The sequence below is a fragment of the Martes martes genome, assembly GCF_963455335.1.
Source record: "Martes martes genome assembly, chromosome: 1".
NCBI classification, from domain to species: domain Eukaryota; kingdom Metazoa; phylum Chordata; class Mammalia; order Carnivora; family Mustelidae; genus Martes; species Martes martes.
The window spans coordinates 202584033-202611107 of NC_137888.1; the positions used below are offsets into that span (position 1 = coordinate 202584033).

At 49.4% G+C, this 27075-nt stretch overlaps 1 protein-coding gene across 2 annotated transcripts in view; it reads right to left on the reverse strand.

The window, feature by feature from the left end:
- UPF1 (UPF1 RNA helicase and ATPase) overlaps positions 1–7334 on the reverse strand; it is a 37156-nt gene extending 29822 nt beyond the window's left edge. The window contains exon 1 of one of the 2 annotated variants that reach the window (XM_080800158.1): positions 6823–7334. In XM_080800158.1, the coding sequence (XP_080656284.1) occupies positions 6823–7053 (231 nt within the window). In that variant the 5' untranslated portion in view covers positions 7054–7334. The remainder of the gene's footprint in view (positions 1–6822) is intronic. The other variant, XM_080800157.1, reaches the window with a different exon arrangement.
- Between the last annotated feature and the right edge of the window lie 19741 nt (positions 7335–27075).

The following is a 27075-nucleotide window of genomic DNA, read 5'->3' on the forward strand; positions in this document are numbered from 1 at the left end:
TGAGCCACACAGGCGCCCTGAAAGATGCCTTTCGTTTCTAGAATTGCATGCTAAATACGATAGGTCACAATGATGGGTATCACTAACTCATATGGCTCAACCTCAGAAGGAAGCGTGAAATGACAAGGATTCGCTTTAGAAGAGAAATGGGGAGAGGAAAATCTTCACAACCGCTGAACTGAGGAAATGGGTATCAGGGTTTGTTTTACTTATGGAGAATTCATAATCAACATTTTTACACAATACAGATGGACAAGGTGGCCTCCTGGAATCCAGGTTAACTCCATGGAGCCACGCACTCAGAGAGTAATGGAAAACAAGCACAGCTCTGACGAAACGCCTTCCAGTCTAAGATACGGAAAGCCACCTCCCCAGACTCACTGTCATCCCTGCAGCTGAGCTCTGCAAGGAGGTAAGCAGACGGAAAGGTACCGTCCTCAGTTGTGACAAAGGGCTGCCCACAGATCTCAACAAGCCCCCATCCTGGCAACAGTCTGCAGGGATTCTTAAAAGCCTGGCTTGGCTTGGTAGTCCAGCTCACAAGCTGCTACCAGACCGACACATATAAACAACACAATGACCCTTTCCCAGCCATGGGGTCCCAGGACCTAGGACCCCGGTGTTTATCAGAGGTAGCAGGGTTCTGTTCTCAACGAAAGCTCCTCTGGCAAGAGTAGTTCAAAGCCCCCCCAAGAGGGGGACCCTGAGACCTGGAAAGGAACACCAAAGACTCAGCCAGACTCGCTGCTCTTCGGCACCTTCTAGGCCACCTTCTGTTCTGGGTCCCACTGAGCAGAGAGCTAGGTGTCATGACCCTTCTCTGTGGTCAGGACTACCGTGCACCACCGAAAGACCACCCTGCCAGGGTGACCACCCCAACTCCCCTCCCCCCCCAGCTGAGAGCCACAGCCCAGAATCTGCCCCCTCCAGCCTCTGTGCATGCTGCCCTGGTGGGGCCTCTTGCCCTTCTCTCAGGGCAGTGCCTCCAAAGGCTCCACTAACCAGAAACACCGCCCCATACCTCCCATCAGAGGGGAGCCCTGCCTCAACCTTGGGGGATCCTAGGCCCTGACGAAAACCACACCCAGGAACTCATGTCTGCTCTAGCCATAATTCCTTCTGAGGATTCAGGGCCAACAGGGTATCCAGTACAGTGAACCCGTACCAGGAGGAGTGGCCACTCTGGCCACCTGGTACAGTGGTAGCTCATGCACACGCACTAGCGCACATGGGCAAACATCTGAACACCATGCCACTCTGCCTGCGCTCCCCTCTGGCCTCACCCACACCCTGCCGGGTCTACCCCCCATCTAAGGGCCCTTTCTCCAAGGGAAGTGAGGTCCCAGCACTTCCACAGCTCCATGAGGCCCCAGGATTCAGCCCAAGCCCCGTGGCATGGCATCCCTGCCTGTGTCTGCACCCACTCTCCCTCTACACCAAGCCAAGTGTAGGGCCCCATGTTCACCCCTCTGCCTAGGAGGCATGCCTTCCTGAACAACTCAAGGACCACTACTTATAAAGGCTTTCCCTGTGCAGTGCAAACCACTCCTTTTTCTGGGTCCTCATGATCCCTAAGGTCAACTGCAGTCTGGCCAGCACCTGTCATCTCTAACAAAACAGCTACAGATGGCAAAGGATTCACTCTGACCTCCAGCCCTCACAGAGCTCAGCAAGGCAAGGAGGTAAGAACTGCCGAGAGTGGCAAGAGCCAAGGACCATGCCAAAGAGGCTGGCCTGACAGCCTGTACAGTAGGGACAAGAGTAAACATGAACAGGTATATGAGGGCACCCAGGCTCACCCTGAAAGCAGTGTGGCCAGGCTCAAGTGGAGGGCCCAGCACACAGGGCGGTGAATCTCTCCAACACGTGGCTGGGAATGGCTGAGCACAGGATCACTCATTTCCCTACATTAGAGCCGCTGAGGACACACTACAAAGATTAACAGGAGCAAAAATGAAGCAGAAGGAAAGAAAAAGAGAAGTGAAGGAGAATCAAAGACAATGAACAACTGTGGGATGATCAACTCCCCAAATTTACTAGGAAACACTGAATTGCACACATACAAACAAGAGACTCTACAGTATGTGATCATGCCTCAATAAAGCTATGAGAAAGATGTCTCCTTTTTGTTGTTGTTGGTTGTGGGAGCCAGATAAAGAGAACTTTTTTAGTTAATATTGATATTGTAGGGATGCCTAGGTGACTCAGTAGGTTAAGCCTCTAGCTTCAATTCATGTCATAATCCCAGGGTCCTGGGATCGAGTCCCACATCAGGCTCTTTGCTCAGCAGGGAGCCTGCTTCCCACCCCTCCCCCACATCTACTTGTGATCTGTCATAAATAAATAAAATCTTTAAAAAATATACTGATATTGTACTAGTGTTAATTCTGCCTCCAATCATACTGAATCTGGGTTAAGAAATTGGGGTAAAGAAGTCATTTCGTTTATGTGACTGACACATAAGCCCTTCCTCTCCCCTAATCGCCCACAGAGTTCTAACCATCTGGAAACAAACCCAGGAAATCCAATAAGGGGAAAGTGCCGGACAAACACTTGCCAGAGATCCTGCAAGGTTATCAGCCTTTTATCTCCAATTTTCTCAAGGTGTGCTTATATCACAGCTGAACTGAGTGTTCACGAAACCAGATGGAAAAAGTCACTCAAATTTTTAACTCACCACTTTCAGGAACCCCTGGATTGTATCAAACTCATTCCTCCTCTTCATTAGCTACGTGCCAGTAAGCAGAAGATGATCTGTTTACCTAGCTGGTCATGAATATGTTAGTACAGTACCTTCCACGATGAATTCTGAAGGCAGTCACAACTATGGTTCTGAAGACCAAGTAGCAACTCTTTAGCCAAGTATCTCACTGCTTAAATAGGAAAAAGAAGCCCAAGTGTATGTACTCAAGACTACAACCAATGCGGACTGGCTCAGTTCATAGAGCGAGCAATGCTTCACCTCAGGGTCATGAGTTCAAGCCCCAAGCTGGGCACGGAGCCTACTCAGAGAAGACTACAAATGATGAGGAGCCTCTGCTGATCTGTTTACCTGCGGATGGCCGCTGGGGTTGTTTCCCATCTGGGGCTCTCACGAACCAAGCAGCTATAAATGCTCAGAGCAGCCCCACATGTGGACAACTGCCTTTGCTTCTCTGCTGGACCACAGAGGTGGGTGCGAACCATTCTACCAGCAAGGTATGAAAGTTCCAAGTGGTTTTCCATCCAGCCTTTTAAAAAATTTGAGCCACTCTTATGAATGGGTAGTGGTATCTCTGGGTGGTCTTTAAGATTCACTGGGGTATAACTGACATACAGTAAACAGTGCAGGTTTAAAGTGTACATTTTATAAACTGACATACATCAATGTATGTAAACACCCACAATCAAGATAATGAATACATCTACCACCAAGTCTCCTTATGCCCTTTGTCATCCCTTGCTCCTTTTTTTCCTTCCTCCCCCAACCACTGATCTGCTTTCTATTACTACTGGTTAGCTAGCACTTTCTAGAGCTTTTTATGAACAGAATCACAGAGTATACACTTTTTTGGTCATGTGTACTTTTACTCTGTGTAATTATTCTGAGATGCAGCCACATCATTGTGTATATCAATAGTTTGTTCGTTCTTTTTCTTTCTTTTAAAGTCAGGTAGTGTTCCCAACTCAGATTTTTACTGTAATTCCCATATTTGAAAAAAACATGAGAGTAGCGACCATCAAAAGGAAATATGACAACTAGACATGGCAGAAGGTTTATAACACCAGCTATTATGCAAAGTACTTCTGAAATTACCTTTCCTGCCCTTTGAGGGGTAGGGAAATGGCCCAGGAAAGACTTAGATAGAGCAAAAGAAAATGGTCCCTTGTATCTTAAGACACTTGGCAGGATTATGTCAGCACTTTTTATCCCAGGATCTCAAGGGCTTTGAGAAATACCAGTTTTATTTCCTAAACAAGAATACAAATGTTCCCTGAAACAAATAATACGTTATATGTTAATTTAAAAAAAAAGAAAACAAGTGTTATTTGAATGGACTCAGAGCTCAGCAGGAGTCACCCCTGCCTGCCATTCTCCTACTCTGGCAGGGACACACATTCCGCCTCTAAACAAACTTTCAGGTAAAACCAACTAAGCAAAACTGGTATCAAATGTGGCTGCATGTTGGGAAACAGTCTGGCAACTCTTGGAAGGGTCGCGCACAGAGGTACCACACAACCCAGCAAATTCACCTACTGCCGCACAGAAACTTGCACACGAATGTCCACGGCAGCATTACCTATGACAACTAAAGGCAGAAACAACCCAAACGTTCACCAACAGGTAAGTGGATAAACAGAATGTGGTCTGTCTGTACTGTGAAATATTATTCAGTCCCAGCAAGAAATGGGAGTAGATTCGTGTTACACCATGGATGAACCTTGAAACATGTTCAGTGAAAGAAGCCAGACACAGAAGACCACACATTATCATTTATATCAAATGTCCACAGTAGGTAAACCCGAGACATTAAGACTAGTGTTAGCCTCACGTTGGAGAAGGCAGGACGAACAGGCTAAGAGGTGTGGGTTTCTTTTCAGGGTGATGAAAATGTCCAAAAATTGACTATGGAGATGGCTGCACACCTGTGAATGTACTTACTAAAAGGTACTGTACGCTCTAAATGGGCAAACCCTACAGTCTATGAATTCTATCTCAAGTAAGCTGTGAAACAGAAGTGGCTGCACAGCATTTGATAAGTCATAGCCACTCACCCAGTAAGATAAAATCAAAAGGCATTCAGAATGGGTTTTTTGAGTCTTTCTGAAAGTCCCATCATACCATTAGCTACACAGCCGACTCCTGAGGACAAAAAAGGAAAATCCCAGATGTTGTAGGCAGCCAATGCCACCAACTGGCACAGGAGATAATCAACTTTTTTTCCACTTTCCAATTCTATTCAGACTTTTCTGTCCCCAAATTCAGGGCCTTCTCTTGCAATACAAAGGTTATTACTCCCATTTCCCAAACACAAAAGGTAGGCTACAGGTGAGTGGGTCATCAGAGTTAACTAAAGGCAAGGAAGGACAATGTCATCAGAACTCAAGTGGGCTCAACTCAACATCTACCTACAGTGAAGAGTTTTAAGGGTCTTATTTTATACAGCTCAGTGTCCAGGTGCAGAAAAACAGATCATTTCAACTTAAAGAGAAGGACACACCCTGCAATTAATTGCACACAGAATGCAAGGAACAAAACTTGAAGTGAGAGCTGCTGTATTACATTAGTTACAGTTTAAAAAGAATTTCCAACAGAACAATTACCTTTCCCATTCCTGAGCTGCCATGAATCATGGCACACTGCTCAATTGAGAGCTCTTTCTCCTCAGCCTTCTAGTCACAAGTTACAGACAGCGCTATCTGGTCCACCTAAACATGAGTCCAGATTTCATGTATGTTTAAAAACAACAAAAATGAAACTCCTATACCCCCTTTTCACAGCTGTGGAAACAAGAGAGGTCTACAGAGTATGAAACTACAGGTGTTGTTATGAGCCTCCAACAGCTCATTGATTTCTCCAGGCAAACTCTCCTGACTCTACCTTCCTCCACCATATGTAAACCAAACTGAAAAAACATACATACTTGCACACCTGTCTCCCTGATGCTCCGCCCATCAGGCATCTATTTTTAAGGAATCTGGGGTTAGAATGAGTCAAATGTTTTCTGCTTCTATTAGGGGCTAAAAGAAAATCCAAGTGGGTGGTCTACCCACGGGAGTGACTCAATCAACTAGAATGCAAGCCCTCCCAGAGTCTGAGCTCACTGTGGCTGAGATGGGGTGGCTCCCCCAGCCCTGACAGTGGGTCCTCATGCCAAGGGACTCCTGTGACAAGGGATCCCAGCCCAAGACCCCAGTCAGTTCCCTCTGCCTCTTCAGGGCAGGGACCTAGGTTCAAGAAGGCTGAGCGTGATACTTCCCATAACACAAACCCAAACTTAAAATACTTAAGTAGCTTTCCCTAAACATTCACATCACTGAAAACGAACTGTCCAACGTGGCAGTACCATTTATGTAAAACCCACTATCACTGCCCCACAGGAGGAAAAAACTCAAGCCTAACTTTTCCAAGGCAGGGCTGTGGAGTTACATAACAGGTCGGTTTCAGCAACAGGCAATGCAAGGAGGAAAAACAAAACGCAACCTGTCCCTTGAATAATTTCAATAGTCACCGCGTATGAGCTTCTCCACTGCAGGAAAAAATTCCGTTTCTGCTCTGGGAGCTTCGACCCTCCCCTCTCCAGCGTCCCCGAGCCCGGGTAAATTTGAACCCGTGGCTCAGCGGGCATGATTAGGGGGGTGGGGGAACCACAGGTGGGGGGGTGGGGCAGGGAGGACGAATCCGCCACAAGGGGAACGGGGCAGATCACCACCCCCGGAGCCGGCTTGAGCAGGGCACGGACCTAGCAGGAGGGAAACCTGGAGACAGATCACCCCCGACCTGGCCAGGGACAGACCGAGGGCAGGTCACCTCGGACACGCCCGTAAGGGACTTCGGGCTGGTGACCTAAGACGCGGCCTGAGATAGATCTTGGGCAAATCACCCGGACCGAACCAGAGCCGGACTCTAAACAGGTCTATCTGGGCCCGGCTGAAGACCGAGAACCTAGGCAGGTTACTCCGGACCCGGCCGGAACGGGGGGACCCGGGGAAGGTCAGCCCGGGCCTGAGTGGAGCACCAGGGACAGGTTACTCCGGACCCGGCCAGAGTGCGGGACCCGAGGAAAGTTCCCGGGCGCCGAGGCCCGGCCCGGGCTTCCGGCGCCGCCATGTGCCACTCACCTGCGCGTCCAGCTGTCCGGCCGCAGCTCCCGCGCCCGCGCCAACCGGGCCGCCCGCGCCACCTCCTCCGGGGCCGCCGGGGCCACCCGGGGGCGTCTGCGTCTGACTGGGGAGGGTGAAGTCGGTGAACTCGAACTCCGAGCCCTGTGTGTCGGCGCCGAGCAGCTCGGCTTCCTCGGTGTCCAGGAAGGTGAGCGTCTGAGAACTGGGCCCGTACGCCTCCACGCTCATGGTGCCGCCGAGTAGGGCCCTAAGACCGGCTCCCTGCCGCACTCGAGCCCGCCGCCGCGCTGAGGCCTAGGCCGCAGGCTTCGGGCCGCCGCCGCCGCCGCGCCCACGCTCCTAAACCGGACTGAAACGCCTGCCGCGGCGCGAGCCGGGACAAGAGCCACGCGTGCCGAGCCGCCGCTGCCGCCGAGCCCCTCAGAGCCGCTTCTCCCCTCGGAGCCGCCCGCCGCTCGCAGCCCCCGGCAGGAACCGCCGCCGCCGCCGCCGCTGCCGCCGCCGTTGTCGTGCGCGTGCGCGAGCCCGACGCCGGCGCAGGTGCGCGTGCGCGAGCCCGACGCCGGCGCAGGCGCGCGCGCTCCTCGCGTACGCCTCCAACCGCGCCCGGACGCCCGCAGCCGAGCAGGCCGGCGGAACACTTAGCACGCACGCGCGGGGGGCGGGGCTTTTAACCGCCGTCTCGCCGGCCGCACGAGGACGTGGTCCCGCCCCAACCGCTGCTCAGTGGCGCCCGGCGGCGTGGCTGCGGTGGTTGCTTCCGTAGGGGCGGCGACTGTGCCTCAGGTTAATTGAGCACTATCTGGTTGATTTACAAAGGTGGGGACACCCAGTTGAGGAGGCTTGGCAGGGACGATGTACCTCCATCTCTGAGAGAAGCTCCCTGCCTCAATTTCCCCATCTGTAAAATGGGGTTGCCTGGCACAGAACCAGTGCTCAGTATTTATTGCTTGAATAAAATGAATGGGGATAGTCCTTAGTACGGAGCCTGGCACAGGGTAATGGTGATTGCTGCTGCTTCCGACGATAATCATAATAACAATAATGTTAACTATTAATATAATAATTATATTAGCTATAATAACATGACATATTGTAATTATTAATTATAACTACATAACTTTTAATCTTACTATTCAGAGGCAGTATATAACAAAGTGATTGGGAGCACTTGTGCGGTGAAATCCAGACCTGGACACCTACCAGCTGTGTGACTTTGTACAAGTGACTTGACCTCTCTGGGCCTAGAATTTCCTTTAGGGAAATACTGCCCATTAAGATGGGATGAAGGGGGCACCTGGGTGGCTCAGTGGGTTAGGAGTATGACTTCCGCCCCAGGTCCTGATCCCTGAGTTCTGGGATCCAGCCCAGCCTCCGGCTCTCTCTTCAGTGGGGAGTCTGCTTCTCCCTCTCCATCTGCTATTCCCCGCTCCTGGTGCTCTTTCCCACTCTCTCGCTCTCTCAAATGGGTAAAATCTTTAAAAAACAAACAAACAAAAATGATGGGATGAAGAGGGGCACTTGACTGGCTCAGTGAGTGTAGCTTGTCACTCCATCTCCAGACTGTGAGTTCGAGCCCCATGTTGGGTGTAGAGATTGCTTAAAAATAGAATCTTAAAAAAATAATATTTTTAAAAATGGGATGAAGAATACATGAACTTATTCACTACCTTAAGTATTTATAAAGGAAAATTCCACATGGACAGAGGTTGACTTTGTTCACATCACACAGTCTTCCCCAAGGGGAGAATAATGCCACCACACAGTAAGTGTTCAGTAAAAGTTTGTCCAAGTTCAGCTACTGATTTATGAACTTAACTCGAAGACTCAACTTCCTTTTTTATGTAGAGACTCAGAGAACCTCCCCACCTCCGCTTCCCTTTTTGTAGCAAGATTCTGGGGCCCTCTAAATGCTTGAAGTCAGTTCACAGGGCTCCTGGGTTTGCACAGCTACACTAAAATTTCCTGATCCTATTTGGTTCTTCATTTTCCGATATTCCTGTCACTACATGATAAGAGGTTCCTTTTTCTTTCTTTACATCTTTTTCTGGCCTCTTACCATGCATTAAAATGTGGGAATATAGTAATTGAATAATTAGGTCCCCAGGAAGTCACAGTTTAAGAGGAAATTCCAACAAACCAATGGATGGTTTCAATAAAACACAAAGCCCTCTTTGGAAAATATTCAATTAGATTGATAGAAGCATTTAAAACCCACCTACTAACACCTATCAGAGTTTTAAATGCTTCCTCCTCCCATCCTTTGACCTAGCAATTCCACTTCTAGGGATTTCCTCCTTAATTTCTATATACAGTCACATTTGCAAAATGACATTTTGGATAATACACTGAAACATTATCTATTTAACATTTAAAAAGTTGATAATGGAGAAATTGTTGCCAGGGAAGACATAGACATATAAAAAACAAATAGCAACAGGACAGCAATAAGCCCTTATCAGTAATTACTTAAATGTAAATGGATTAAACTCTTCACATCAAAGGCAGTGATTGTCAGATGGCTTTAAAAAAAATGATCCAGGGGTGCCTGGGTGGCTCAGTGGGTTAAGCCTCTGCCTTCAGCTCAGGTCATGGTCTCAGGGTCCTGGGATCGAGCCCCAGATCAAGCCCCATGTCGGGCTCTCTGCTCTGCAGGGAGCCTGCTTCCCCTTCCCTCTCTGCCTACTTCTGATCTCTCTCTCTCTCTCTCTCAAATAAATAAAATCTTAAAAAAAAAATGATCCAACTAGGGGTGCCTAGGTAGTTCAGTCAGTTAAGTGTTTGCCTTTGGCTCAGGTCATGATCTCAGGGTCCCTGCTTCTCCCTCTCCCTTTGCCCCTCCCCCTGCTCATGCTCTCTCTCTCTCTCTCTCTCTCAAATAAAGTCTTTTAAAAAAATGGTCCCACTAGATGCTGTCTACAAGAGAGTCACTTTAGACTCAAAAACACAAATAGCGGGATGCCTGGGTGGCTCAGTTGGTTAAGCAGCTGCCTTCGGCTCAGGTCATGATCCCAGCGTCCTGGGATCGAGTCCCACATCGGGCTCCTTGCTCCTCGGGGAGCCTGCTTCTCCCTCTGCCTCTGCCTACCACTCTGTCTTCCTGTGCTCGCTCGCTCTCTAACAAATAAATAAATTAAAAAAAAAAAAAACAAAAAAAAAAACACAAATAGCTTGGGGCACCTGGGTGGCTCAGTGGGTTAAAGCCTCTGCCTTCAGTTCAGGTCATGATCCCGGGGTCCTGGGATCAAGCCCTGCATCGGGCTCTCTGCTCAGCAGGGAGCCTGCTTCCCCCACTCTCTCTGCCTGTCTCTCCACCTACTTGTGATCTCTGTCTGTCAAATAAATAAAATCTTAATATTAAAAAAAAACAACACAAATAGCTTGAAAGTAGAGGGATAGAAAGAGATAGTCCATGCAAACAAAAACTAGAGCTGAACTGGCTATATTAATATCAGATAAAATTAATGTAAGACAAAAATTTTTAAGATAAAGAACATTATACAATGATAAATGTTTCAGTCTATTAGGAAGATATAATCTTTATAAACATATATGCACCCGGGGCACCTGGCTCAGTGGGTTGGGGCCTCTGCCTTCGGCTCGGGTCATGATCTCAGGGTCCTGGGATTGAGCCCCGTGTCAGGCTCTCTGCTCAGTGGGGAGCCTGCTTCCCTTCCTCTCTCTCTGCCTGCCTCTCTGCCTGCTTGTGATCTCTGTCAAATAAATAAAATCTTTAAAAAAAAAAACATATATGCACCTAACAACAAATACATGAGGCGAAATGGGATAAAATTGAAAGGAGAAATAAACAATTTAAGGTTAACTATGGTTTACAGTAGAGAAAAGAAGTCAAAGACTTACCAGAGATTGGAATGTTAGAGTGGATTGCTGTTTAAGACCACCTTCAGAGGTTCCAGAGGACACACTTTTCTCTATGACTGTGAGAGGTGAATTTCTGGGGGCAGGGGTTGGGGGGAGCCCCAGCATCCTTGAGATGAGCTCTCTGATCACTCATCTCTGTAGGCCAGAACTTAGAGTGGCAACTGTGGCCCCTGACTTGGGGAATCTAAATGTAATGAGAGTAATTGGACTTTGGGGTGGTAGGGGCCCAGTGGTGGCCCTCAATCACCAAAGACAAGGTAGGTGTGGTTACCATAATGGATAGCAGAGTCAAAGGAACAATCAGAAAATTCCGACCCACAGAATAGTGTGTGGTTTGGGCTAGTTGATCATGGTACTCCCACAGGTGAAATAGATGGGAAACTTACTAAATTCTTATTTGTTCTGTATAAGCAGAGGATCTCTAGATCCAGTGAACAAAAGTCTAACTTGAATCATAAAAACAGAGAGTCACAGCCCCTCAATCAACTTCTAGATGGACTTGAGTCAGTTCACAAACCTAAGTCCCTTGAATGGAAGGGAGGCAGGGTCACCTTGAGGAAAGACCCCAGTATACTACTGAAAATTTATACTATCAATCTTTCTCTCAGCCTCCCCCATGGGACCTATGGCCGGCCCTTTACCAGGGTGACTGTGCATTGGGGAAAAGGCAATAACCAGACTTCTCAGGGATTACTGGATGCTGGCTCTATTTATTTATTTATTTACTTACTTACTTATTTTAAGATTTTATTTATTTGTCAGAGAGGGAGAGCACAAGCAGGGGGAGTGGCAGGCAGAGCAGGGAGAGAGAGAAGCAGGCTCCCCGCTGAGCAAGGAGTTCCATATGGGACTCAATCCCAGGACTCTGGGATCATGACCTGAGCCGAAGGCAGATGCTTAACCGACTGAGCCACCCAGGGATCCCTGGACACTGGTTCTAAGCTGACACCAATTCCAGGAAACTCAAAACATCACTGTTGTCTGCCAGTCAGAATAGGGCCTTCTGGAGGTGGGTCCAGGGGTCCCCAAACCCAGCCTGTGGCTATTTCCCCAGTTCTGGAATGCACAGTTGGAATAAGTACACTTGGCAGAATCTTCCTATTGGTTCCCCGACCTGTGGAGTAAGGGTTATTATGGGGGGAGGGAGGTATAGCAAAGGGAAAGCCACTAGAAATCCGTCCGCCTAAGAAAATGGTAAACCGAAGCAACACTCTTGGGATTCCAGAGATCAGTGCTACAACTGATCATGGATTACTGCAAGCTCAACCAGGTGGTAACGCTAATTGCAGCTGCTCTACCGATGTGGTTTCACTGCTGAAGCAAATGAACACATCCCTTGGTAGCTGGTGGGCAGCTCTTGGGCAGGCAAATGTCTTTTTCTCCCATCCTATCCCTAAGGCCCCCAGAAGTAGTTTGCTTCCAGCTGGCAACCAGCAGTAAACCTTCCTGGTCCTGTCTCAGGGCTGTACCCAGTCTCCAGCCTTGTGTCACAATTTAGGCATCAGGCATCCCTTCCACGAGATACCACTCGAGGCCATGACATCAGTAGCCTTATGTTGATTGAGCCTAGCAAGGAAGGAGAAAATTCTCTAGGCTTATTGGCAAGACATTCACATACGGGAAGATGGGAAGTCAATCTGACAAAATTTCAGGGACCCTCTATCTCAGTGGAATTTCTAGAGACCCGGCAGTGTGGGGAAATGCGGAGATACCCCTTCAAAGGCGAAGGTTAAGTTGTCGCATCTGTCCCCAACCACAACCGAAAAGGAAAAACAACGCCTAATGGGCCCCTTTGATTTTGGAGAAAACAGATCCCTCATTTGGGTGTGCTCCTCTGGCTTGTTTACTGGGTTACTCAAAAAACCTAGTTCAAATTTTGCCACTTGAGCCACGAGACCCAGCAATTATGATGGCGCTCAAAGTGGCCGTGGCTGGAGGGGGGCTGTAAGAGAATCACAGCGCAGGCCCTTAGGATTTCAGTGCAAAGCCTGGCCCTCCTCTGCAGATAAGTACCCTCCTTTCATGAAACAGCTCTAGGCCTGCTACTGGGCCTTAGTGATGACTGAATACTTCACTACGAGCCACGAAGTTACCACGTGACCCAGCCTACCCACCATGAAGACGATATCGTCTGACACGTCAACCCAGAAAGGTGGATAGGCACAGCAGCCCTCTACCATCAAAGGGACGTGGTGTGTATACAAGATCTAGCCCAAGCAGATCCCAGAAGCTCAGGTAAGCCACATGAAGCAGTAAGCCACATGGGGAACCCCATGGTCCCCACCTGTCCTCTGCTGCCTTCTCTCTCCTGTATCTGTATCTGTGGCCTCCTGTGAAAGTCATTATGACAGGATCACAGAGGAAGCCATCTGAGGGCGGGATTCTATAATAGGCAGGCACCCTCGGAAGGGGACACCTGCAACACTACAGTCCCTCTGGGGACATCCCAGAAGGGCAAGGGTGAAGGGAAGCCCTCCCAGCCGGCGGCGTTTCAAGCGATGCACTTAGTTGTTCATTTTGCTTGGAAGGAGAAATGGCCAAACAGGGAACTTTATACTGATTTATGGGCTGTTGCGGATGGTTTGTTTGGACAGTCAGAGAGTTGGAAGGAAGACGATTGGAAAATTCATGACAAAGAAATCTGGGAAAGCGGTATGTGCATGGACCTTGCGGAATGAGGGTGTGTGTGTGAAGATATTTATGTCCCCAGTGAATGCTTACCAAAGAGTGACCTCAGCAGGGGAGGGTTTTCAGTCAAACGGATAGGATAACGGGTTCCATGGATCCCAGGCAGCCCCTCTCCCCAGCCACCCCCGCTATTGCCCAGTGGCCATGCGGCAGGAATGGAGGTTACACGTGCGCTCAGCAATATGGACTTCCACTCACCAAGGCTAGTCTGGCTGCAGCCACGGCTGACTGCCCTGTAGCCGAGACCCACATTGAGCCCCTAGTATGGCCCCATTCCCTGACATCATCAGCTAGCCACCTAGTGGTAGGTTGACTATGGTGGTTCCATTATGGGAAGGATCCACCATCACAGTGTTCCCCACAGCGTCCCTTCCGGCCAAGGAACTCTCTTCCCTGCAAAGAAAGTGCAGCAAGGGACCCATGCATATGGAATTCACTGGTTTTCTCATGTTCCCCACGGCCCTGAAGCAGCTGGTTCAGTAGAGCAGTAGAAGAGCCATAGGAAGACTCAGGTACGAGTGGCACTACGCTGTGGGACTGGGGCATGGTTCTCTGGGAGGCTGCCTGTGCTCTGAATCAGCATCCAGTATTTGGGGCTGATTTTCCCCCAACCAGGTTCAAGGATCCAGAAATCAAGGATCCAGGAACTATTACCTCTAGTGACCCACTAGCGAAGTTTCTGCTTCCTGTCCCTGTGACTTCATTCTCTCCCAGCCTAGAGGTCTTCATTCCAATGGGAGGAATGCGTAGACCAGGTGAAACAATGATCCCATTGAACTGGAAGTTAAGATGGTCACCTGGCCACCCCAGATTCCTCATGCCTTGAAATTAACAGGCAAAGAAGGGAGTTATTGTGCCTGGAAGGGGTGACTGATCCTGACCACCAAGGGGAAATGGCCAGCAACTAGCAATACGGGTAAGAAGGAGCATGTCTGCTCTGGAATATGGGAGGTCCCTGAAGTTCTCTCTTCGAATTACCATGCCCTTAGTATGACCACTAAGGTCAACAGAAAATTGCAATGCAATTCAGCCAGGACCTCTCATGGCCCAGATGCTTCAGGAATCAAGATTTGGCTCCCCCCATGAAGTGAAAAACTATGACCACTCAGGTGCTTGCTGAGGGCAAAGGGAATATGGAATGGGTGGTGGGAGAAGACAGTTAATATCAGCTATGCCCACGAGACGGTCACAGAGAAGAGGACTAGAATTGGCATGAGTATTTCTTCCTTCTTTCGTTACGAAGGTGTGTGTATAATGTAGATAGCAAATAGCTTTGTTTCCTTCCTTCTTTGCTCCTCTTCTCATGTGACATGATGTATTGACTTTATATCATAGCATTTAAGTGTTGTCAGTTTCACATCACAGTATTTAACCTACAGGATATCAAGGTCAAGAATAAACATCACCCAAGGTCCTTTGCCTTCTTTCTGGAGAAAGGATTAGTGCATTTCTGGTTGTACTCAGAAGATTTGTATCATGTTAGGTGAAATGACCTTGTTAGTGTCTTTATTTGAAGATTAAGTATGATTTAAGGACATGTATATGATTGCCCAGCTGAGAAGAGGGGGACTTATGATGGTTAATTTTCTGTGTCAACTTCACTAGGCCACAGTACCCACGTGTTTGCTCAAACATTGTTTTAGATGTCTCCATGAAGGTATTTTTTAGATGAGATGAACCTTAAATCAGCAGACTTTGAGAAAAGCAGATTTGTCTCCATAGTGTGGGTGGGTCTTATCCAATCAGTTGAAGGAGTTAATAGAAAAAGATTGACCTCCAGAAAAAAGGAATTTTGCCAGGAAACTGCCTTTGGACTTAAAGTGCAACCTTTCCTGAGTCTCTAGCCTGGTGGTCTACCCAGAAGATGTTGAATTGGCCAAGTTTCTATAATTATGTGAGCCAGCTATCTGAAATAAATTCTCAATCTCCCTCCCTTCTCCCTCATTCTTTCTCCCTTTCCCACTTTCTGTTCTGTTGGTTCTATTTTTCTGGATAATCTTGACTTCTGTACCATGATATGGAGGAAAACATTCTTTTCAATAAATGATGCTGGGACAACTGGATATCCACAGGTAAAAGAGAGAGAGAGAGGGAGAAAGAGAGAGAGTGAGAGAGAGAGAGAGAATTCAGAGCACTACCTCACATCATATACAAAAATTCCCTCAGAATAGATCCAAGATCGAAATGGAAGAGCTAAAACCGTTTAACTCTTATAAGAAAACACAGGGGCTAATCTGTGTGATCTTGAAATAGACAAAGGTTTCTTAGACATTGACAGTAAAAGCATCAGCAGCCAAAGGAAAACTAGACCACTGGACTTGATGAAAAGTGCCAACTTTTCTGTATCAAAAGACATCATGAAGAAAGGGGAAAGATCATGGACAGTATGGGTTGAACCCCGAACCTCCAATGCAATGGTATTGGAGGTGGGGCCTTTGGGAGGTAGTGAGGGGTAGGCAAGGTCGTGAGGGTTGGGCCCTTATGACAGGATTCATGCCCTTATAAGAAGAGACACCGGAGCATGTTGTCCCCCCTCCTGCCAGGCAAGGGCATAGCAAGAAGGTGGCCATCTATAAGCCACAAAGAGCTCTCACCAGGAACTGCATTGTCTGGCACCTTGGACTTGGACATCCAGCCTCCAGAACAGAGAGAAATGGATGTCTGGTGTTTAATCCCACCCCCTCAAAGTCTACAGGATTATAGCAGCTCAAGCAGACTAAGATAGGGCCCTTCTTGAAAATCAACAGATTGCGAATGTTGTGCTTGACTTCTCGATTCCCAATTCCATTTGTCTATGCTCATGCTAGTACCACTCCACCTTAACTACTGTGGTTGGGAGTGATTTCCAAAATCAGGAAGTATGAGTCCTCTGATTTTGTCCCCCCCTTTTTTTTTAAGGTTGTTTTCTGGAGGAAAACTGCCTGTTTGAGTCCCTTGTCCCTTTTAAATTATTTGTATTGTTATTATTGCCCGGTAGGAGTTCTTTCTATCTTCCGGATACAAGTCCCTAGTCAGATGTATGATTTGCGAATGTTTTCTCCCAGTCCGTGGGTTGTCTTTTTCAGTTCCTGGATGGTGTTATTTGCAGGACCAAAGTTTTAAATTGTGATCAAGTCCACCTTATCTGTTTTTCCTGTTATCACCTGGTGCTTTCAGGGTCATTTCTAAGCGAATGTTGCCTAATCCAAGGTCACAGAGATTTGTTCCTGTGTACAGTGGGGGTCCAACTTCATTCTTTTGCGTGAGGACGTCCAGATGCCCCAGGACCATTTGTCAAAAAAACTGTTCTGCGTTTAGTTGCGTTGGCATGCTTGTCAGTGTTTTTGCGGTACAATATTTGGAATATACTCAGGCTAAAAAATTACTCTATCTGAAATTCAAAGTTACCCCAGGCACCCAGGGTTTGTATCTGCTGAATCTGGCAACTCTATATGGGCATCCAGCGGGTAGAGGCCATGGATGCTGCTAGAAGTCCTACAACACACGGGGCAGTCTCCTCCCCTCTCCCACCCCAGGGAAATCTGGCCCCAAATGTCAAAAGTGCTGAGGTTGAGAAACCCCTCCCGTGAAACAAACTGAGGCTCAGAGCAGTGAAACACACTACCTTTGAATCCAACACTGGGGGAGAGGAGGGTGGGATTCACCTGGATACTCTTTTTTTTTTTTTTAAAGATTTTTATTCATTTATTTGCCAGAGAGAGAGAGAGCGCGTGCACACGCACAAGCAAGGGGAAAGGCAGGCAGAGGGAGAGGGAGAAGCAGGCTCCCTGCTGAGCACGGGACCTGATTCAGGGCTCAATCCCAGGACCCTGGGATCATGACCCGAGCCAAAGGCAGACGCTTAACAGACTGATCCACCCAGGCACCCCCTCCAAGGGCTTTTTTAGGATATCACATGGAAAGGATGAGAAAGAAAGTAATGCTAGGTCTGGCCATATTCTCATCACTAGAGGTTCTATGACCGCTTTTGTTTACTTGGTTACTGGTCATTTTTTAAAAACCTAACAAGCCGTAATTAACATTTGCCTCCTATACTAGGTGGAATGGTGTTCCTCCAAAAGATACGACCAAGTCCTGACCCCTAGAACCTCTGGACATGTCCTCATTTGGAAAAAGGGTCCTTGCAGATGTACTTAAGTGAAGGACCTCAAGAGGAGATCATCCTGGTGGGCCCTGAACCCCACGCCAGGTGTCCATGTAAGAGACAGAAGAGGAGACACACACACAGGAAGAAGGCCATGTGGACACGGAGGCAGAGTTTGGAGTGACGGGGCCGCAAGTCAGAGAATGCCTGGAGCCCCCCCCCCCAGGCTAAAAGAGGCCAGTAAGCACCAGACAGAGCCTTTGCTGGGAACATGGTCCCTCTGATGCCTTATTTCGTATATCCAGCCTCCAGAACTGTGAGAGAATAAATTCCTGGTGTGAAAGCCACACAGTCTGTGGTGACGTGTTTCAGCGGCCCCAGCGAACTAAGACCGCTACCAAGTTGTCCTCACCTCGAACCCCCTGTTCAGCCCTTGTGCTCTAATTTTTTTGTACCTCTATTTGATACTAAAGAGGCAAATAGAGGCACCTGAGTGGCTCAGCCAGTTAAGCTTCTGACTTTTTTTTTTTTTTAAGATTTTATTTATTTGTCAGAGAGAGAGAGAGCGCACAGGCAGGGGGAGAGGCAGGCAGAGGGAGAAAGAAGCAGGCTCCCCGCTGAGCAGGAAGCCCGATGGGAGGCTCGATCCCAGGACCCCAGGATCAGGACCTGAGCTGAAGGCAGATGCTTAGCTGACTGAGCCACCCAGGCGTCCTAAGTGTCTGACTCTTGATCTTAGCTCAGGTCTTGATCTGAGTCGTGAGTTTAAGCCCCATATTGGGCTCCACACTGGGCATGAAGCCTGCTTAGAAAAAAAAATGCGTATACATTTTTAGTTGGATTGTGTTTCACTTTATAAAGGTGCTCATGCTAGCTTGATCTTAGGGAGCTTTACTCCTTTTCACTTGGTGGTTCTGTGTCTGAGCTGTGGCCACTTTGGTGCCTGGCCCTTGGGGCGCACTTCCGGATGGCTTTCTGACCTCCTTTTGGGTAGAGGTAGATTTCAGGTTTGCTTGGCTGCAGACACCTCCAACACAGCCAGCAACTCCTCTTGGGCAAATCGCAGGGCATGTGAATATTCCACTCCAGGGGGAAGAACCAGCTGGCTTCCACACAGCCACCGCCGTAACACACCAGCAACGCATCCCCGACCGTCTGTGAGACTCTCCCTGGGGAACCCCATTCCCACCACTCTGGGTGTTGTCTCCCTTGGTCATTTTTCCCAACCACCTGGAGGCAAAGTGTTATCTCATGGAGGTACTCAGGTTATTCTGGTGCACCTTTCTAGAAAAATTGTATTTATTTATTTAAAAAAATTTTTTTTAAGATTTTATTTTATTTTATTTGACAGAGAGAGACAGAGAGAGATCACAAGCAGGCAGGGAGGCAGGCAGAGAGAGGGGGGGAAGCAGGCTCCCTGCTGAGCAGAGAGCCCAATGCGGGACTCGTTCCCAGGGCCCTGGGATCATGATCTGAGCCGAAGGCAGAGGCTTAACCCACTGAGCCACCCAGGTGCCCTGAAAAATTAAATTTAAAAAATTGAATTAAAAAAATTCACATAACATAAAATGTAAGACGTTGGCTAAAGTTGGGCAATTCAGCGGTATTTAGTACATTCACAATGTTGTGCAACCATCAGCTCTCTCTAGTTCCAGAACATTTTCATCACCTTAAAAGGAAACCTTGTACCTTTAATGTGACTTCCGAGCAAAACTAAGCTGCTGTCTTATCAGCATTTAATGTTTGTGTGTTTCTCCTATTTGGGAAACACCCAGAAGGTTTGTGTGCGGGAGATGGAGTTGTCCCCAACTGTAAAAGTAACGTATTCTTGACATTGGGAAAGAAAAAAAAAATCGGACAAAACAGAAAAGTAGAATATAAAACCACTGGAACCTCACACCCCAGTACACCGTGTCAACCGTGAACTCCTACCTCCAGGCTAACAGGGAAAAGCTGACATGAGCAAGTGCTGGCGAGGACGGGGAGGGACCTTGACTCTCGGGGAGGGACCTTGACTCTCGTCCAGGCTGCCGGAAATGCAGAAGGGCCCAGCCACTTGGAAGGGGAGTTTGGCATTTTCTGCCCACGTTCTTGGGGGACCTACCGCCGTGGAGCCAGGCTTTCCCCACCTTGGTGTTTCCTCGAGAGAAATGAAAGCGGGTGCCCGTTGAGGGCCGGGTACAGGACTGCTCACAGCAGCTGTGTCTGTAACCGTTCCTTGCTGGAAACCTGACTTGTCTATCATCAGGATGATGGATGAAGCCATGGATAAAATACTTCTCAACATTGAAAAGGCGGAAGCTGGCAACCCCCTGGGGCGGGGGGACGTACCTCCAGGGCATTATGCCGAGTGAGAGAAGCCAGACCCAGAAGGTTACGTTGCTCAAGATTCCATTCATCTGCCGTGGTAGAAAGTGTATTGTAAGTGCAGAGTATTGCAAATGGACAGAAAACAGATCAAAGGTTGTCCTAGGGGAGGTAAGAGGGAGGGATGAGAAAGGGCAGGAGGGAACATTCGGGAGTGATGGTGTAGATGTAAGCCAAATGTATCAAATTATACACGTTAGAGGCGCCTGGGTGGCTCAATCGGTTAAGCCTGATTTCAGGGTCCCAGGGTCCCAGGATCGAGCCCAGCATGGAGCTCCCTGCTCAGTGGGGAGTCTGCATCTCTCTCTCCTTCTGCCCCTCTCCCAGCTCATGCTCACTTGCTCGCTCCTGCTCTCTATGTCAAATAAATAAACAAAATCTTTAAAAAAAAATTGTACACTTTAGCCACAGAGGAGAGCCTGTTGATGAGTTTAGGTTAACTAGAACAGGCCTGGATTCACATCCTTGCCCGGCCATTGGCTTGCTGTGTGACCTCTTTCAAATGTCTTGACCTCTCTGCGCCTCAACCGTGAAATGGGATTTGAGTGTCCCCAACGGCCCACAGCGTGTGACTTAGGGCAGTGTCTGGCTTGCAGCCATCAAGCACCGGCTTATACAAATGCTCAGATCTGCTTTGCTTTGTCTGTATTTTAACAATTCATCATTGAAACTAAAAAAAAAAAAAAAAAAAATCATTTCAGACCATACCAAAGTCCCACGGGGCTTCCACCGCAGGGGTGTGTGTGTGTGTGTGTGTGTGCCCAGGCTGGGTCCCGGGTACTTCTTGGCCAATCCCAGGCCCATCCCACTTGGTGACTTTCACCCAGTTGCACTTCGGAATCCACCCACCAGTCCCGAATTCACAGTTCTGGCCCACATCCTGGTTCAGCCCCTCCTGAGTTCCCCTGCCAGCCTCCAAGTCCAGGAAACTGGAATTCTTCTCTTGTACCAAGAGAGGTCCCTCAAGGGTAAGCAGCGGCTGTGGCTGCTGCAGGGAAGTTTCACGACTTTAGAGAAAGGAGATTTAGGATCGGGAAGCTGCTTCTCCCAGACCTGCCACCAGCCTTTTTGAAACCCCCTCTCTTGGGGTCCTGGCTCCCACAGGGGTGGCCCTCCCCCTGCCCTTGCTAGGATGAAGCTAGTTCCAGCAAACCTAGATCCCATGTAGGGATCCCCCCCAAGAACAGTGGGCTTTTGTAGGTTTTTGTGGGCACCCCACTGCGGCCCCATTTTTGCTTCAAAGGAGCCCTTTGTGGAACATGGCTGTGTGGCCGAGTCCCCGGCGACGCTGGTGGGGAACAGAAAAAGAGGCATGTGTGTATATTTCATAGTCCTTCTCCTCTCTCTGAACGGCCTCTTTGAAGGTGATGATGGGTCACAGCAGGTCTTGGGTGGGAGGACCGTGTGTGGCCACCTTGATTCTAATTTGACCATACGTTGCTTTTTTGGGGGATGCACTGGGGTGTCTGGAGAGGTGGGTTTTGGCTTGGCCTCAAAGCTCTGGTTCCCACAGAGACTCAAGGCTCCTATTGTGGGCGGCAGGGCTCCGAGGAGGAAGGCAGCCCCCGGGGACCCTCTTCTATTCCCACACCGGGCTGCATGCCGGGATGTATTTTGGGTGGAATTCCACCATGGCTATTTTTGAAGGTGCTAGGGTGGGAAACTGAACAACCCCTTCTTAGAGGCCCCGAGCCCATGTCACTGTCCCCCATTCCCAGATAGCTGTGTGGTCTCTTCCAGCAGTGGGACGGACGACAAGCAAAGTCATCGGAAACCAGTAACCAGCATAGTGTGTCAGGAGGTGAAGAAAAGAATCAAAAGGAAAAACAGACCACATCACACCCACTAGGAGGACCGTTGTCCAAAATGGAAAATAACAAGTGTTGTCAAGGACGTGGGGACACTGGAACCCTCGTGCACTGCCAGCCGGAGTGTAAAATGGGGCCAGCCACTGTGGAAAGAAGTTTGGTGGTTCCTCAAAAAGTTAAACATAGAATTATTTTACAACCTAGAAACTCCTCTGGGTGTGTACCCAAAATAAGTGAAAATAGGGTCTTAATGAGATTCTTGTACATGTACAATAGCAGCAGCATCACCCAAAGGTTGAGAGAACCCAAGCATCCGTGAACAAAGGAGCAGATAAACAACATGGCCCATGTGCTCTCGGAATATTACTCAGCCATGAAAAAGAGCAGAGCCCGGATACACGTCACATCGCGGATGAACCTAGAAAACATCCTGTGGAGGGAAAGAAGCCAGACACAAAAGGCCACATCGTGTGGGATTCCATGTATATGAAATGTCCAGAACAGGCAAATCCATGGAGACAGAAAGCAGATACGGTGGGCCCCAGGGACTGGGGGAGGGGGATGGCGAGTGACAGCTAATGGGGCTGGGGCCTTTGTGTGGGACTGATCAAAATTACTTGAGGTGGCTCCATGGGTGGAGTGGTCAACTCTTGATTTTAGCTCAAGTCGTGATCTCAGGGTCATGAGATCGAGCCCCATGTCAGGCTCCTTGCTCGGCACGGAGTCCGCTTGAGATTCTCTCCCTCCCTGTCCCTGTGCCCCTCCCCTGCTTCTGTGCTCTCTTTCTCTCTCTCTAAAGTAAATAAATACGTCTTTTAAAAAATGATTTGAAAGCAGAGAGGTGATGGTTGCCACATCATTGCAATTGTATTAAATGCCCCTGAATCGTCTGCTTTCAAATGGTGAATTTCAGGTCATGTAAATGTCACCTCGATGAAAAGAGGACAAACAGTGCTGGGAGAATTGATGAGCCATTACCTGCCTGGATATGCCATCGGTGGGAAAATCAGCACACGCTGGGGCATGGGAAGTGTACCCTCAGGACCCCCACGCATACAATGGTGGGAGACTCGGTAGACGCGCATCTTTCCAGACTTGGATGATGTCCGTGGAAGGAGCTTACATCCTGGCGCCCCTAGAAGGGAGTAGATGTGCTAAGGGGTTTGGGGGGTGCTGATGGAGTCTGGCCAGGCCATCAGACCACGCAGGTGCCACCCCAAGAAGGAGGGGAGGAAGGGGTATGAGAGGCTTGGGAGCGGGAGCCATGAGAAGGTCCAGGCCAAGTGGAAGGAGTCCTCCTGATTGGGCCCTGCCCAATTTCAGTGTTGCTGTCTGTGGCTGGTACGCTGGACACTTCCAGAGAAGTGGTAGCTGGATCATTGTTGTAAGTGGGGGTGCCTGCTGCTGGCTTATGTGTCGCCCCTTTTCAGCCTCATGACGGCTCTGTTCGTGAGCCTGTCTCATGACGGCTCTGTTCGTGAGCCTGTCACATGACAAATGACCAAGGCAGCCAACGTCACCCAGCCAAGTCGTGTGGTCTGTGTGGTGCTTCCAAGCCCCTTCGTGGCGGGTGCCTTCTGGAGGATGTCGCTGCTGAGATAAGAATCCTCACGCTTGGTCCAGCCCCGTTGGCCCACAGGTGCCTCTACCCGTGATCTCCTTGTCTGTGTCCTTTTCCTTGTGGCCTTGGCCCAAGCATCCCTGCGCACTCTCATCCGAGGTCACCTCCCCTCCCGACAAAGTGGGGGGCCACGGTCTCCCTCACAGCTCTGCTCATGGGGAAGGATGTCCCTCCACTGCCCTTCAGCCCCCCTTCAGACAACCCCCCACAGAACCACGCAGGAGGGGCACCGCGCCCTGAGTGTCGGGGTGCCAGATTTATCAGCACAAACACACACCCCAATAACAAACCAAGCTTTTTAAAAAGCACACCCAGAATTTGAATTTGAATTCCACAGGAGCAGCAACAAATTTCATTTACGATTTTTTAAAAATGTGGTAAAATATACACAACAGAAAGTTTGCCATTTTAACCATTTTTTAAAAAGATTCTTTCTTTATTTATTTGACAGAGATCACAAGTAGGCAGAGAGAGAGGGGGAAGCAGGCTCCCCGACGAGCAGAGAGCCTGATGCAGGGCTTGATCCCAGGACTCTGGGATCATGACTTAAGCCAAAGGCAGAGGCTTTACCCCACTGAGCCACCCAGGGGCCCCATTTTAACCATTTTTAAAGGTGCATTTAAAAGTAGTGGGTTTTTTTGTTTAAGATTTTTTTTTTTTTAATTTATGAGAGAGAGAGAGAGAGAGAGCGCGAGTATGAGCCAGGCAAGAGGCAGATGTAGAGGGAGAGGCTGAGCAGGGAGCCCGTCACAGAGCTCGATCCCCAGAGTCCGGGATCATAACCTGAGCCGAAGGCAGACACTTAACTGACTGAGCTACCCGGGTGCCCCTGCCTTTGGTGTTCTTGATGGCAGCCCCTGGATGGGGATGTAGATAACTCATTGTAGTTTGGGTTTGCATTTCCCTAATGATTAGTCCTGTTGAGCAACAGACACATTTGGGATATAGTCATCCTTAAAAAAATTCATTGTTGATCTGAATTTAAATTCAGATTGGGCGTCCTATATTTTTATTTCTTTTTTCATGGCGGTAAAGAACACGCAATATAAACTTTGCCATTTTAACTATTTTTAGGCAGACAAATCCATTGGCATTTAGTACATTTACGATGCTGCATAAACACCACCACTATCTAGTTCCAGAACTTCCCCCCACCCCCAAACAGAATAGGCATCTGTATCTTATCTGGCGATCCTAGCCCCGGGGCAAAAACTATAAATGCGTATTCTTGTCCATCTCATGGGAATGTGAACTATTTCTCATCCTTCTTCCTTTCTTTCCCTTTTCCCCCCATCCTTCTTTCTCTCTGGAATGAACGAGAAAAGAATGTGTTCACCCAGCCAGCGGCCATGAGCCCCGGGCATGGGCCACGTAACAGGGATGAGCTCTGGCAAGGTTCCCCACAATGGCCCAGCAGCTGGATGGAGGCAGCTACTTGCTCAGGCCTGTGGGGGTTCACGGTCATTCTCAGGGGCTCAGCTAGTGTCTGCAGATGCTGACCGGAGGAGTAACTGGAGATGTACAGGGAATCACGCCTCCAATCTTTAGGCTTTTGACGGTGGCCTCTTGGCCAATGCCATAGTGGTTATTTTTTACTGCTCTGGCAGGAGTGGGGGGCAGTTTCAGAGACCTCCTCCAGCCTTCCCCACTCTCATGCCCCAGGCCAGGAGCTCCATGGTCAGCAGAAGCTCTGCCAGCTCTCATCAGCTCTAATCGCACACTGGGAGCCCAGTGAGCCCGTCCGCTGTGAGCCCAACCTTCTCCAGGACTCTGTCCATTACCCGGACCCCCAGCCCTCCGTCTGCAGATGGCCACAGGGACTTGTTGGTCTCTGGGGATCCATGTCAACTCAGCCTCTGCATCTGATTGTCCTTGAAATGTCTGGGCACCCCCTTCGGTGGTGAACGGTGACTCAAGTTCAGTACCGCACACAGGTCACCGTGGGGAAGGACCTGGGGATGTCATGACCACCTCTTTTGTCTGGCTCAGGCCTGAGAACCAGGCTCTTTATCGGGGCACCCAGCCTCAGCGCCCTACTCCTCTCTTCTTCCTTTCTCAGGTTCTGGATGTCGATTAAGAGACACCTTCAGGGGGCCCCTGGGTGGCTCAGTGGGTTAAAGCCTCTGCTTTCTGCTCAGGTCATGATCTCGGGGTCCTGGGATCGAGCCCCGCATCGGGCTCTCTGCTCAGCAGGGAGCCTGCTTCCTCCTCTCTCTCTCTCTGCCTGCCTCTCTGCCTACTTGTGATCTCTCTCTCTCTGTCGAATAAATAAAATCTTTAAAAAAAAAAAAAAGAGAGACACCTTCAGTGGCCGCCTGTCAATCTCATTTGGAGAGACATTTGTTAACCCTGTTCACCATTCCCGTGACTCAGTGGGGGCTTGACTACCTTGCCTGGCATAGCAACCAGGTTCTCCCAGAGAGGGAACCACAGGATTCCCGTATATCAAGAGACTTAGTGCAAGGAGCTGGCTTATGCCGTCGCGGGGGCTGACCAGTCTGAAATTCACAGGGCTGGCGGGCAGCCCGGAGACCCAGGCAGGAGCTGGTGCCATCGTCACAGGTTGGCAGAGACTCTCCAGAGCCAAACTCAAGCCCGGCTCCTCAGAACCCACTTCTCGGCTAGGCCTGAACCTTGGCCTCTAAAGACTCAGACAGAAATTAACATGGTGTCTCAAGGCTCAAGGCTACATCCCTAGGATGGCCCTAGTCCCTCTTAGAGTACCTGTCTGAGAAAACTCAAGGAACTGCCCGTTTGAGGGCCCCGTCTCCCAGCCTCAGGGGCCAAATTTTAAGAAGCACCTGTTAGCGAACCCAGATGGGTCTCACAAGGACCAAGACCTCCTTCCTTCCAGTTTTTTTCGTACTTGTTCACGTTCCCTGACTCCGAAGTCCCCCTCACCCACCTCCCCGTTCCCCATTCTCCCTGTAAAACGCCCAGCTGATGTGGAGTTCACCCCACCCTGGGCCCTTTGTCTAATGCAATAGTCCGTTACTGACTCAAGTCTATCCCGACTTCAGCGAGGGTCTGGCTTTATCTTGGACGAGCTGGACCTTGTTCCTCCTGAGAAAAAACTCAGTTTTGCTCTCAAGCCTTTCAGCTGACTGGAGGAGGCCCCCCCAGTTACTGAGGGTCCAATGGCGTGGATGTTAATCACGTCTACAAAAAGATCTCCACGGCAACACCTGGGCTGGTGTTTAATAGTTGACCAGGCGTTAGGGCTCAGCCGCATTGACATATAGAACTCTCCACGGCACTGTCTTAGGACAATCAAGAGCTCTGGCAGGACGGGTCCCCTCTTGTCCCCACTGGGTCCCCAGTACCCGTCAGGGACGGGTGCACAGTGGGAGAATAGCAGGTGTTTGTTGAGTGAACACGCGACGGAAAATACATTAGCCGCTGGCTTTAGCCCAAGCCTCTGGGGACTTTCTCCCCGGTCTGGGGGACAGGGGTGAAGGGGATTTTGCTCGGGTAAAGACTCTCTGCAGAGCCCGGACCTCCGAGGAGGGCAGAAGAGGGCGGGTGGGGTCCGAGCCCCTCTGTAGAAGGAAGAGCAGCATGACGAGGCCTTTCCACTCTGCGGTCAGACTCCTGGTCCCGAGAGCCATAAAACAGCCCTGCTTGGACTGGAAACATTTTCCTTTAATATGTTCCTGGAGGCGTTGGCAGGGCCTATAAGGAAAATTCCAGGGGAATAAGGAGAGAGGTCTTCAGCAACCATTGAGTGCTGGGAGGTGCTGGCCAGACCCGCGGCTTTGGGGGGACCCAACTGTCTTGAGGGGAGGGTGAGGGAGCCGGGG